Source organism: Platalea leucorodia (genome assembly GCF_965183815.1).
Source record: "Platalea leucorodia genome assembly, chromosome: 4".
NCBI classification, from domain to species: domain Eukaryota; kingdom Metazoa; phylum Chordata; class Aves; order Pelecaniformes; family Threskiornithidae; genus Platalea; species Platalea leucorodia.
The window spans coordinates 105334589-105349157 of record NC_138826.1 but is presented as its reverse complement, the minus strand read 5'-3'; the positions used below and the strand labels follow the sequence as shown (position 1 = coordinate 105349157).

Here is a 14569-nt window from a genome sequence, read left to right as displayed (position 1 = left end):
CTGTCTGGAGAGATGCCGCTGAGCCTGTATTTTAATTGGCTTTCAGGTCCCAAGATGGATTTTCATCAGGCAAGAAGACCTCGCTAGGGGCTGTTGCACTACATCCTCTCTTCTCAGGAGTACGCTCATTTTTCAGAGCACATGCCCATAAAAAGGGCCTGATGTCAGGCTTACCATCTGCGGGATGTGCTGCGCTCCTCCATCACCAACCGCAGACTGACGGGCGCTGCTGCTCTGTCACCCCTGGAGGAAGCGTTACAAACCCCTTCCAGCACCCACCCCCCAATTCAGTAAAGATCCCGTGACACTTGGTGGAAAAAAACAACATTGTATTTGATTTACAATTAACAGGATTTACAAATAATGACAAAGAAACAGATTAGCCATGAAATTAGGATGCCTTTCTTGATGAAGGAGTAGCTGGCAAAGCACCTTTATGTAGAAGTCATGTACCTCAGTCCTACACAGTGTAAAATAACTTACAGCCCAGGCAGGTTCAGGAATGATTATACACAAACGCAAGAAGTCGAATACAAAACAAACCAAAAAACCCCCTCCCAGCCTACTGGGCAGGAAACCAGTTCTGGCGAGGCTTTTGATTTTTGGAAACTGAAGGAAAGGCCCACTGACAAATACGAGGAAATTTTCAAAAAGGGGGGAAAAAAATATCAACAAACAGTACAAGTCACTGTACGGCAACCTACTGGGCAGGGAGAGCGGGCAGCAGACACCGCGTTAGCGTGCTGAGGATCAGCAGAGTCCGGGCACTTGGCAGGACAACGAAGGAAGGAGTACAGATGGCAGCGCTTCATTAAAATGCTACTTTACTGCCAAAAACTTGCGAGACAAAGAGGAATAAAGTTCTCTGATGTGCAATACAGCAATTTAAGAAGACGTACCTAACTTTTCAATTTGTACGGAGCTTACCTATATTGTAAACACACACTTTCTGACAAGTTATTTCAATTGTCTTTGCTATGGGTTATGGTGTGTATTCAATCAAATGCAGCATTCCAAGGCTCAAAACTGAGTGGTTATCAATAGACGGGTATATGATTTTTCCAATATCATACTAGTATTTTACATCACAAATACAATAAAAACAAGTGATGGTATTTCTAGGACAGTTCCAAGATTCGAATAAAAAATCATCAGAACCATTCTAAAATAGGATATTATACATAATCAAACCATGTTAAACAGCACACTCTCGGCAAGCAGCTAATTACAAGCATTCTGCTGGTCATGTTTTTCACACAAAAGTAATTCAATAGCACATAAATATTTCTTTTTCTGATCTGCTTCTTTTTACAAAACCATTCATCAGATTCACAGAATTAGTACAAGTAAGGCACATTAGCATATATCATAAAACTCACAATAATAACAAAGAGTTGTAAAGATTTAAGGACTAATTCCTTCTTTGCAGTGATTTCTGGCTGAATGAGACATTATCAGTAGAACTCTCCTACATTGACATCACTCTTATTTCCGTCGCAGCCAACTGTGGTGGGTGCAATACTGTGCATCACCATGGACATAAATAATTAAATTAAGAACCGTGTGTGGTAGCAATTCCCACTCTCAGATCTCGCAGAGGAACCAGACAACGTTGTTCACGATGTTCATTATGAGCAGAGACTAAGTTTTAGAGCTATATGGAAGTCAATTTCCAGTTATCAAAATAAAAGGGGATATTGCATGTGTCTCTGTTATTGTTTTCCTAGTACAAATATTGCTTAACGTAGAAAGGATGCTGTAGTACTGAATTTACTTGCATAATGAATCCTAATTGCTGATGTCTCAGATTCTACTAAATTAAACGAACTACAGGTTTTCCTTCTTCCACCCCCCACCCTGCCCCCAACCAAAGGACTCTCTTTCCCACAGAAGATTCATTTACACACAACACAGCTTTTAATTAGAAGCATAATTTACAGTAAAAATTTTTTACATTACACCTCTGCTATCAAAAAACCATGAAATCTTTCATTTAAAGTTGTAATTATACATTAAAAAATAGAACACTATTTCCTTAACAGGAAGAATGAATTTGAACATCTTCAGATCAGATTTCTTTATTGCGGCTTTTGAGTCAAAGGTCAGTCACTTTATTCTCTAACGCAGCTGCTATTTGCTGTAAACGGAAGGCAAGCTGCATTTTTTGTGCAGCTGGATCCTCTTCAAGTGCATTTATAATCTGGAAGAAACAAACACAGAATGTTTAGAATCATTTAGCTTAAAATATACTACACAGTTCCCGGACCAAGTGTTTGATACTACTTTGGTTGTAAAGAGTCTTTTGCATTCACTCTGTACCAAAGATAGGTAGGCCTCGTTTTCTATTTTTACACAAAGGCAATAAAAATTATCGTCTCCATTTCTTTATCTGAGTTGCTGTAATGTTTCCCATTATGCTGGGATCCAAGCAAATTAATAGGTAGCACTTTATCTTGTGAAATACTACATTCTAAGATGGAGCAGACAGGGGGAAAAAACATCTTTATAGCTATTTAAGAAACAATGCTTTTACTTACAGTGCACCCTACAAGGCTTAAGGGTCAATTACCAGCAGTAATTAAGGCCCATCCCCATGAGCTTTGGTTATGGGAAGCTCCTGGGTGGTCCACGCACAGGCATTAGGTAGGGCAACGCAAGGTCTCTTGTGATGGCAATGTGATGAAGAAAATGGCCCGGCCACAGCGTCAGGGAGCTGCCAGCAGCTCCCCTTTGGCTCTCGCCAAGAAATGCTGAGACTCTGGCCCAGCACCACACAGCTCAGGAAGCAAAGAGCTCGTCAGAGGAGCCCCCCAGCATCCCGCACGCAGCCTCTGCTGTACGGAATACCTATGTAGGGAGGTATGACTCTAAGGCACAAGGGATTTGAAAACAAGAGCTAGAAAAGGTCAACTGTTATGAGAGGGCTTTTCTTCAAATAGAGTTTTTTAGGGCTTCTCAAGATCAAATTTCAAAGGTTTCGAAAGGTTTTCATTTCCACTGTCCTTTAGGGAAACTTTTCCACCAACTATTAGATTTCTCCATTAGGAGAATGTGTTACATGGCAAAACCGTTCCTTTTCTAGAACTGGCTTTATTAATAAAAGTCAGACACTGTAATCAAGCAGAAACCTTTAGCTCTGTTTAAATACTGTATAAACTTGCAAGTACAAGAACCGGAGAAATAGAGTTTGCCTGTCACTACCTGTGGTTCTTACTGCTTCTTGCAGATCATTCATTGACAGTGGGGATTGATGCAGTCAGTATCAATCTAGCCAATAATTTCACTTTGAAACTCAAATGCAATACCAGCCCTTCAAACACTGGGGCAAATTTGTTTAGAAATAATTATTTTAATGGATTTGTTTTTAAAGCGTGAAAACATTTTTACAAGACAGAGTTAATAAACACTTATTACAGTATTTAAATTGGGCCTAATTTAACTTGATATTGTTCCCCTAATTTAAACAATTACATCTAGCTGTAACTCCTCAAATCTAGAGTAAATAATTCATGATTATCTCTGCTGGTGAATATATCCTTCATCTAAATGTGGACAATTAGAATGTACCCACTTAGTCATTGTCAAGCCCTGCAGAGATGCAGAAGGTACAGCGCATGCTGGGAACCACTGCGTCAGTAATAAAGACAAGGGCAGCTGCAAAATGTTCCAATTTATGCAAATTAAAACATTTTCATGGAAAATAAATAAGCTTGATTAATTTTACTGAATGGTTCTTGACAGATTATCTCCATAACTCTGAATTAGCAGCCTTTTCATCAGATGCACCTTGTTGTTATACAGTGATGCGCATGAAAGGAAGAGCTGCAGCTATGCGCCGGGGTTTGCTGGCCTGCCACTGATGGAGTCCCACAGTCCCCACTGGTGGGACTCCCCCTGCGCCTGCCACCAAACGTGAAACCACGAGTGGCAGCAGGGACACGGAGGCGTGGAAGAATCAGCGCTTTACGCTTCATCTGTCACCCAGGGTCCCTGAGTGTTTCTGTAAGCGGTCAGGCCACAGATACATTCGGGAAGGTGTTGGAAGCCAGCTTGGTTAGCGCTGGGGATGAGGGCGAGGAAACCAACGCCGTCGGGTTGGCCTGCATTCCTCTGGCTGCTTCCCGTACAGACCCTTCATGGCAGGACTTCTCAGGCTGATTTGATTTTCCCTGCTTACATCTGGTTAAAAGCTGCGACAGGCTGGCTGCTCCCGTATAAAGCAGCTGCAGTGAAGCTGAGGATGAGACTCACTGCCTTTAGTGCGAAATATAAGTGAAAACATGAACTGTGCTGAGGTGCAAGACAAACCGAAGAGAGCTCACATGTGCTCTACTCCTTTTTGATTCAGCATCTGTTCTTACTTGGTTTGATTTAATTCTGAGAGTTTTCTGGAGGCATTCATTTCCATGGAAACCTTTGAATAAAAGTTTCCTTCTCTCTTTTTGTTTTCAGATTAAGTTTGGAGAGCCATAGCCACAGCCCAGCTACACTGGGATATTCTTTGTCCCCCTTTCCACAGGGTGTGAAAAACCTAAGAAACGTTTTGGACTGAATCTATGAGCTTCCTTTTGAATCAGGCTATATTCAACAGTTACTCTACTTTGGTTTACCTTGGGCAGGCACTTCATTTGGCACACCAAAAGAGGGACGGTAGCATGCATGGAAGTTTTAAGTGCATCTTAACTAATAAAAAAGGCATGGCCCCATTCCTACAAGCAAAACAAGTTTAATGGATTGTTACTAATTAAAAAAAACACTGGCTTGAAACCTGATATAGCTCTGACGACTACTTTTTCTTTGGTGCCATTCTTACGTCTTAATTCTTGGAAATTAGGATGGTAAAACTGAAGAGAAATGATTTTGAAATCTGTTTCTTTTTCAGATCTTGTTAAACTATCACTACCAAAACCAGATGGCCCATAATGAAATTGTTCATTTATAAGAACAGACCCTTGACCAGTGTAATTGCCTTTCTGTTCAGCATTGCTTTTACCTGATTATCCAGGGAATTCCAGAAGTTGTTCCTTTAGACTGATGTTAGCCTTCATAACTTTTTACCATTGATATTAAAAAACGAAAGCAAAAGCCTCAACTTACCTCATCATAGTATTTGTTAGTATACTGGTAGAGTTGGTGTAGAGCCACAAGTGTATTTAAGGAGTCGGTGTGTGCCTGTTAAACAACACAAGCGGGCAGCAAACGTGTCACAACATGATCACAGACAGCTGAAAGTTATGCACGTGCACAGCTGTTGGATACAGCATACAAGATTTCCAAATGCAAGCTCTGTGTCCTGTAACTTTTGTTAAATGACAGTTGGGGCAGAGAAAAGGGGTGAGAAAACTTTTGTTTGGTGATTTTTAGATGGAAGACTTTCCTGCTGGTGTTTTTCCAGCCTGCCCACAACTCTAACACGGGAGGTGGAAAATATTTTGAACTCTGAACGTCAAACCACAGACTGCAGCTCAAACATCTGTTAAAAACATGGCTATGTATAACTAAAGCATTTACTCAGTACAATCTACGTATTGTTAAGATATTAAGCACTGGTTCTGTCACTGTCATGGCTGTTTGAAATCCTTTCTCCAGCTCTTTTTAACTCTTTGAAATTATTCACACCTCACTACAGCAAAGGTGTAACTCATCAAGCACATGTACGTTTGAAAAAAGCCATCTGAATTACGAAGATGGAAAGGGGGGGGCGGAGAGAGACAGAGAAAAAGGACTTTAAATGAAGCAGCAGGAAATAACCCTTCCATTGCCTCTTCCTCCCTCCCCCCGACATTTAACTTCTTTAGTGAATGTGCTCTACCTGTCTAAACAGATGGTTTTCATTCAAACATACAGGATTCCAGTCTCTGGCTACACCTTTAGTTTTTTAAGTTAGTTAAGAAAATGAAGAACTGCAAAATATTGCTACTGGCATAAATGATTACCCAAGGCATAAAGCAGCAGAGAAACATCCATCTTTCCTTGCTCTATAAAAATGACTTCTAGAGCTGGTCAAAATTTGCAATGTTCGATCACTCCTTCCATAATAATTTTTATCATAATTTAAAATGTAAATAGAAAGGATCAACATATTCTGCTGATGTTAAAACACTCTATTGAATTTACTTTTAATCACTAAACATTTTAATTTTATATACATCTCAATTTGTGTAATAAATAAAGTGAACTGGAAAATGAAATGTTACCACAGATGAGTTTTGTAGTGAATGACTGACAATAGAAATGCTCTCATGAGGATGTTGATTTGCAAATGTTAGGTCCTAAGGCCACTGAAATAAACAAAACGCAAAAAATTCCCCAAACATCCTCCTTACGCTAGAACTCTTCAAGTAAATTAAGCAAATGAGCAAACCAGCCAGTAAGTACACTGTCTCTTTGCTCAGGCTAAACAACATCTTTTAAGACTGGTGAGGGCCCCTCCTGGTTCTCCAAGTTAAATCGAGTGCTTCGAAGGCACGAGCCTGCTCTAGCCAAGCTCAGCTGCAGAGCAGACAGGCTCTTTCGAGACTGAAGCAGGTTTTGTAGTCTTTGCTCCACCAGTCTCCAACCAGAGCCCCCAGCTAGCAACCACCCCCCTCTGCTCTTCTCCAGGAGAGGTAACCCCCAATAACCTATAAAGCCAAAAGAAAAAGTGCCGCTGAGCGAGCACATGGTGAGCTTCTCACATGCACGTTAAAGCAGAAGTATTGCCCTCATAGACAGCTCTAAAATAGGCTATACTTAACGTACGTGCCTCCTCTTTCATTTCTGGAATCTAATTTTTGCTGTGGTAGCACTCTGAATTCAGTCATTACTTGTTATCAGTATGATCAATGCTAAAAATCTTCTGTATGCTGTGGCGAGAAAACACAATTCAAGAGTGCTGTAATTTTTCCACAATGGATGTGAAAAAATCTGAACAGTTTGCTCTGGCACCTACATCACTCAGATAGATTAGTGATGATAACCATTCTGGGTTCCATTAATAATCAACATTTCAAAGGGCTGAAAGGCACGACTACACTAAACAGGAGTACTTCAGAGATTTATGAAATAACTCATTTGATGCTTGCACACACAAAAAACCCACTTGTTGAGTTAGAAAGCGAAGACAAACAGTGCTATACTTGGCTCCCATTTCAGGACAAGAAAATGGAATTTATTCTTACCCTAGAAATCTCTGCTAGATGGGTATTCATGTCCTGGTCACTAACTGGCACCATCTGACGAATACCTTTGTAGTAACTGCAACAGATGAAAACAGACTTTCCATTAGGTGAAATACATTGTGGTTTTCTGGTAATTCTGTTTTCAATTTCGCAATTATTTTAAACATCCTTCCTAATAATGCAGGAGATGCTCTGTCACAACAGGCCAATGATTCCTTTAGTAATCCTGCCTTCCAACAGTCATTAGTACCTTCACAACAGAGGCAAATCGTACCTGACTGTACAGGGCCATACCACAGGAAAGAAATCTGTTTGTAATTGCAGGTGGTCTTCAAACTTTTGAAGTCACCAGCTAGCAAGAGTTTTGTCCTGCGGCAGATCTTCCATGGTATTCACAGAATTGCCAATTAGTAAATTAATAAAGTCAGAGATGGATGAGAAAAAAATGTGTTTGTGAAAATATTTTCAGGATTTGATCTCTACTGAGTTATGGAAGTGCAGCATTGGTTAGGTAGATCGTATGCGTAACAACCACTGCAGAAAACGGCATGGTATTTTCTCCCGAATAAATCTATCCATCTCTCTGCACAGACACGAACACACACTGGGTCATAACGGAGCTCCGTTTCAACCCTGCCAACGCCACCACCAAGGGAATAGTTTAACATTCAGGCGTAAAATTTTTAACGTTTGACTGACTTTGACTACCTCAGCATTCGCTCTTCCTCTTACGCAGGTGTAAAGCCCTAACAACTCTGAATAAGCATGAAAAGAGTTTATACTTACTCTTCCACCATTTTCTTATAGTTAGAGATTTCTTTCGCGTAAAGTAACTTATTACTCGGAGAATCCTGAAAAATTTATAACAGAGAGAAACTTGGTTGATTTATGACCATCTCTAGGAAGCAAAAGAAAGTCAAGAACTTAAGATCAAGCCTTTATATTCACATGCACATGAGCTTTACAGATATTAACACTTGGATGCGTATTAACATTGGTGGGATTATTTGTCCTAAAAGGATGAAGTTTACATACGGCATTAGTGTTGAGTTTTACAAATATATCAATGCAAGATGATACTAAATTATTGGTAGACATGAAATAATCAGTTCTTAAACTTGCTTTTTATAAAAGCAGTTGCTATTTTCTCCTTTTTATAAATATCAACTGGCAGACTACACAGTAACACTGACATGTTCACCAACCTGTTAAGTGGTGAAATGCTAACTTCATTATAAAACTGAAAAGAAACTATCAAGGCTGTATCTCCTCAGAGAATGGGTATTGTCTATGAGGATGCCCTTTGTCTTGTCAGGCATGAGTGTAGTCAGGATGTAGAATGCAAATCACTTACTCTGCTTAATTTGTGCTCTGTTCTCGTGCAAGCATCCATGAAAGTCTGTGCAATGACTGACAAGGAAGCATCCACTACTTCATGAACATGAACATCAAAGATGAAATGGGGATTTTTCAGTATGTTTACCCAGAATCTGAGAGGCAGGCTGCAAAACAAGGAAAAAGATAAATAATCCTTTTTACACAATAGATGTTCTACAACAAGCAAATCACATGAAATTAAGTATGGGGTTTGCATTTTGATCTCCTCACAACAGTGAAGCTTAATTTTGTATTTCACCATTTATACAAGCTATCTGTTGTCTGGTCTCCATGTCTGAAAACCAAGCCTTTACATCTCTCACAGAAAAACTCATATGAGAAGAATCTCGAGTGCCCCAAAATAGCAAGAGAAGATGCCTGTGTGGTTAGAGAAACTACCCAAGTAGTATTTCATTAGATTTTGTGCTTTGACAGGTAAATCTAGTCCCATTTGCCTCTTGCTTTCCTCTTCTCTGAGGAAAGACAAAAACTAAAGTGGTCAATCTGCCAGTGACAACCCCATAGGTAGGCTGGTTTCATTTCTGCAGCTTCTAGGCTTACAGGGAATCCTTTGATCATATAAACATATTATCTCAATTAAAATGATTCTGAGAATTATAAATGAAATCTACTTTGATTTGTGGTAAGAGTACCAGTAGATACCTGGGAATTACACTCTCATTTCTCTGCAATACAAGTATTAGTCTGTTCATACTGTACCTGTTTGTTTTCCAGATATGAATGGTATCGTCATCCTTGATGTCATGTTTTTCTGCTTGCTCATCAAGAAAGTCAAAGAAGTATTTCACAGCTGGTGGCACCACGTGGTTCGAGTTCAGCACGCTATGAAAGAAGTCATCTACAAACTGCTGAAGTGTCCCCTGAAAGCAAATTTAAAAAAATCCATTACATTTGTGTTACAGGCTGAACTTCGTGCCATCCTAGAATCTTTTATTCCTATTGACACTAACATCCCGTAATCCCGTTGCAGTCACTGATGGCCTTCATCCGGAGGGCTAAGGGTACCGCGTGGCAAACACCAAGCAACTTCTTAGTGCAGTAGCCCTGCAAACTGCCACACAGCAAAGACCTTCTAGAGAACAATTTTATGTTCTAGCCTGAAAGGTGGCGACTTCACCAACTATTTTTCGGTTTGCACAGGAAGGTGTGCTTTCTGCTTGACAGAGGAACCAAAGAATGATAGAATAGAACAGAATCCTAGAATCGTTTGGGTTGGAAGGGACCTTTAAAGGTCATCTAGTCCAACCCCCCTGCAATGAGCAGGGACATCTTCAATTAGATCAGGTTGCTCACAGCCCTGTCCAAGAAGCAGAAACCGGTTGCTAAGTATACAATACATTTACACTTCAGGGTCGTTGTGCACATAAAATAATTGTTAGCCTTTTTTTTAATGGTTTTAACCTCCAGTTTCTCTGACTCCAGAGCACCATGCAATTTTTAGAAAGAGACTGAGAGGAAAAAGTACCAGTGAGTATTTGACTTTTTGTTTAAGGGCAAGCACTTTGGTCTCATCAGACACCCAGTCTGGCCCAGCTCCACTGGAGCCTCACGAGGAGTGAAGTGTCCCAGCAGGGCTGTGTGCTTGGTTGGATTCCTGCATCTGCCCGGACTTTAGAGACTGTGACCTCAGAGACTGTCCCCTTGTTTTAGAGATGACCCCATTGAGGCCACATGCAGTTCGCTCAGCTGGTTGGGCCTACGGGCACATTTGAAGGACTGCATCCTCTCTCTCACTGTCACTCCAGCTGTCAGCCTCAGAACAGGGCACGGACTGAGAAGGCAAGGAGCCCTAAGCCACCCTGCTGTCAGCAAGGACACACTGACAGCCCTGGGATTGTAGGGGTAGCTATGGTCCCAGCCATAACACCTCACGAGCTCTGTATGAGTTGGTAAAGATCCAGACTGGTAATGATCTATAAACTGGCTATTGGGAATAGAAAAGCAGTGGCTGCAAAGGAGTTATTAACAGAAGAGAGGGATGTAAGCATCTTGCTGGCTCTTTGTCCTGAGTCTACGTCATCTATGCACAGACTTTCCTTCACATCCACTTTCACACTTGGACAAATGGCCTGAGCTGGAGCCAGACCACTCCCATCTTCATGAGGAGCCTGGCTTTAGGGTCATTAAACACATTATTCTCAAGTCTTTCTGCAAGGAGGAATGCTTCGCAAAATTATTTTGCTTGTGATCCATTCTGCAGTATAAGCACTAAAAATACTCTAAAAGGACTATTATTATTTGAAAACATTTTTATTTTTCTAGGTTATACTGCAGTATTGGTCACACACAAGAACAGGGAAATACAAGGCTCTGTAACAGTTTATAAAGCATTTGGTTCAAAAGAAAACCCAATAAAGTATTATCTAAACAGGTGGCACAGAGGAGAATATCCATCTTTGTCTTGCAAGAAAAATCCTTATTTAACAGACACATAATCATGGTTCTCAGCTTTGATCAGGAGTTGTACTTTATCTCTTTTCCAGTAATGTTCCTTAGGGCATATTAATCACTTGAAGCCCTGAACACCAGCTTGTATGTACATGACACATATTCAAAATTGCAGCCAAATGCATGACTAATAGTTGCATCATTTTCTTTAGTTGTACCGCAAAAGCTATAGAAGTAAGGTGTAACTGTGGCACATCTGAGCCCTACCTTCACAGAAAGAAGTCTGGTCAGGTAGATTTCCGTAATAGCTTTGGTCCTCTCTTTTTCTTTCACGCTGCCCCGCTTCGATTTACCTTCATCTATTTCATCTACTGGCCGGACTAGATGCCAGACCTTATTTTCATCTTCCAGGAGTGCATGCCCTAGAAACAGTAATTGCAATAATTACAAAAAATGCCCCACACCCAAAACAGCAACACGAAAACATATGTAAGTATGTGTAAGATCTTTGTTCCCTGTCCTTAACATACCTGTCCTCTTGCCAAGAGGATCTAGATTTCTCTGTTCCCGTCCAACATATACAACTCAAGTACTAAGTGTTGAATAATACATAAGCTGAAAAAGCTTGCTTTTTGTCAAGAGCAAAGGGAGAGGAAGGAATCACGCAATAAGGAAACTCCTGTTTGGTCACGTAAGCATACTATGTGCATTTTTTGAAGTCCACACACTGAAGTACTCGACCCCTTTGTGAATTCTCGGAGACACGATCAAGTTACAGAAACTCAGCTACGTACTCCGGGTATGAGGCAAGATATTGTTGTAGCAGCTCTGGTGAATTTGGCAGTGGCAATTTAAGAATTTATCATCTCAACCTTTTTTCTAGGTATCACCATTACAATTTACATTTTTACCCTAACTGCTGAGTTCAAAGTATGGTACCTCAGTTCAAACCTGCCTTTATCAGCATTTGACCAGCACCACTTGACTTTGTAGCTGAAAGAAGGAAAAATGCATCCCTTTGCTGAGAGGATGCATGAGAATCTTTTGTTACAAACAGTTCTAAACAGTTCTAAAAGAGATGATACAATTGTTTTAACTTGCAATTAATATCCCTTGAAAAAAGATTCTGTGTCACAAACTTAGTTTCAAATCTCCTGGTTTTGCTTGCTCTTCCTTTAGTTTCTGAATTTTTATATCTACTTGGCATGGTCCCTAAAATCAATGGCGCTTTTCCAGTGGAAGTTACTGAATCAGTGCATTTAAAACCACTGACATCTTAAAAACTTTTCCCATAAAAATTGTGATTCAACCCTATTGCACAAATTATTTTGCATTACGGCTATGTTTTATGCTTTAATATACATATCTAACATAACCGAATCCCAGTTACAGCAGAAAATATCAGTTTCTAATTGCATGAATTTTGTCCTTTCAGATTTTTGACCACAGTAGTTTATTAACTAAGTTCCTAGGTACATTAAACTTACCAGCTTGCATGTATGTTCAATATTTTACATCACAGGGGAAAATAACATTTATGTGTAATCTGGCCAAGCCAACACTTCTGCTTGAATTTACTTTATATATCCTCATGAATAGCATTAGCTATGCAGTCTTCTGGGGCCTTTATTTCTTTTTAACCAGATAGGGAAAAAAATAAATCCCACATTAAATCATGTTGTCCTTTGAGAGTCCTGAATTTGACTTGGAAGTTCATGTGAATGAAGCAAGAAAGAAATAAAAGCTATCACTTTATTTTATTTTGAAGCAGCTGCGATTTCGCAATCAATACCATTTGTAGCAATCATCTGCCAGTACAGTAAGAACCACTGCTGGGCCTGCAGTCTGGAATTTTTTTTGCAATGCCTGTTCTTTACTTTTGTAAATTAATAGATCAAATCACGCAGTTAGAGCAGAAACTCTTTTCCAGCCTTACGTCAGTCACTTGGTACACTTCGGCTTCCTCCTTTGATTCAAAGGAATTTATCCTCTCTTTGCCCTCCTGATGGCCCAGTTTAACTTTGGAGAGAAGAGAAACAACCAAAGGGGTTTCCACTGAGATTACTGGCCCTTATGTGCAGCTTAATTTGGCCCGTGTTTGTTTAGCGACAACAGAATTGGCTACTAGTGAAATAGTAGTTATTTCCTAGGGAAGTAGGGATTAAGAGGCTACAGCTCAACCAGATGAACTTCTGCAAGACAAAGATGCCACTTCATTGCTAAAAATAGCAGGAAGAAAGAGGAACAGAAATTCAGAACATGGGACAACAAAACATGTCATGGTATGGTTGCTAAGAGAAAGTAACATTTCTATGAGATAATACTTTCCCCAATGCAAAAGTAGGAGGTGAAGAAAATAAAAGATAGGGGAAAACATCTCCTTTTTTATTGCAGTAGCCACATTATGCGTCAAGCTGTAAGCGGGGAGAAGACTGTGCCCACGGGGACAAATGCTGCGCCCCAAACACTTTGTCTTGGCCCTTGGGCATTCTTTGGCCAATATAAAATAACGCTGGGGGGGGTTAATGCCAAATATTGATGCAATGATTAATTATAGTGGTATGAACCATGATGGAGGCAAGGGAGATGGTTACAGGCAACGCAGCCCCTTTCCCCTCATGTGGCCTGCAGCAAATTAGCTTCCTTCCAGTCTCCTCCCGCCCTGTGAATATACCACTCCATAGAGGTGAAGGAAGGGCTGCCCTACACAGATCTGCTAATCAGTATTTCTGATCTGCAACCCTCTGTCTATTTTTATTCAGAATTAAAAAAGGAAAAAAAAAACAAAACAGAGAAAACCCCCAGAATAACAGAGCGTGTTGTTTTGGCTTATAGTTCAGTACAGAAATACTGGCATGAAATCATTGAAACCATTCTCCATCTTGATACAAATTAGTAATTGCATTTATTATTTCCAGAAGCAAAGGATGCTGCATTTTAATTTGTCACAACCTCCAGCTTCTAGTGTCTTCCTGTTAGAAGCTGTGAATCAAAAGCAGCATGGAAGCAATGCCAGGTTTTAGAGCAACATCTCTGAACATGGTTTTACATTTTTGTTCTGTGCAAAGCCTAGTACTTTGGCAGACAGTCAATGGCTTCAGCTGACACTTCTCAATGCAAAAGGTGCAAGTTAATGAGAGACTCTGAATAAAAGGAAAACCACTTCGTCACAAGCCTCATTCATAGAGCCGGGATAGGATTTCTATTTATTCCAACCCTGTAAATCCCTGTGTCATATAAATGTGTACGTGTGGGAGGGGAAGCCTGTGATCCTCTCCTCTCCTTTTTATACACATAGCATCTCACAAATCACTGTCGCTGCAGGCTCTCGCTTTGCACTAGCTTTGTAACATTTTATAGCTTTCCAAAAGAACAAATTGGCACCAAATAGCTCTGAGGACCCTTCAGCACTAAAGAAAATGGCCTAGCCTGGCATGAAACGCTGTCTTCCCAAATTTGTACACTACCACGGTGCAAGACAGGGTGTGGAGAAGAAACATGGTGGAAGTTGTCCTCACTCTGTACTTTGGGATCTGAATTCTCTCTGCAGATTTCTCTCTCACGTACAAGAGCCCTCATGTGACAGCACTATCCCCAGAAGTCTGCTTTTCCTTTACAATTTA

General features: G+C 40.3%; 1 protein-coding gene across 1 annotated transcript in view; it reads right to left on the bottom strand.

Moving 5' to 3' along the window:
- Positions 1-1994: 1994 nt before the first annotated feature.
- The window catches only part of PLXNB2 (plexin B2), an 89562-nt gene continuing 76987 nt past the window's right edge, over positions 1995-14569 (bottom strand). Inside the window, exons 30-36 of the mRNA XM_082308704.1 lie at positions 11214-11368; positions 9258-9418; positions 8515-8662; positions 7947-8011; positions 7161-7236; positions 5098-5172; positions 1995-2200 (exon numbers count right to left, since the gene is read on the bottom strand). Coding sequence (XP_082164830.1) covers positions 2096-2200; positions 5098-5172; positions 7161-7236; positions 7947-8011; positions 8515-8662; positions 9258-9418; positions 11214-11368 — 785 coding nt within the window. The 3' untranslated portion in view covers positions 1995-2095. The remainder of the gene's footprint in view (positions 2201-5097; positions 5173-7160; positions 7237-7946; positions 8012-8514; positions 8663-9257; positions 9419-11213; positions 11369-14569) is intronic.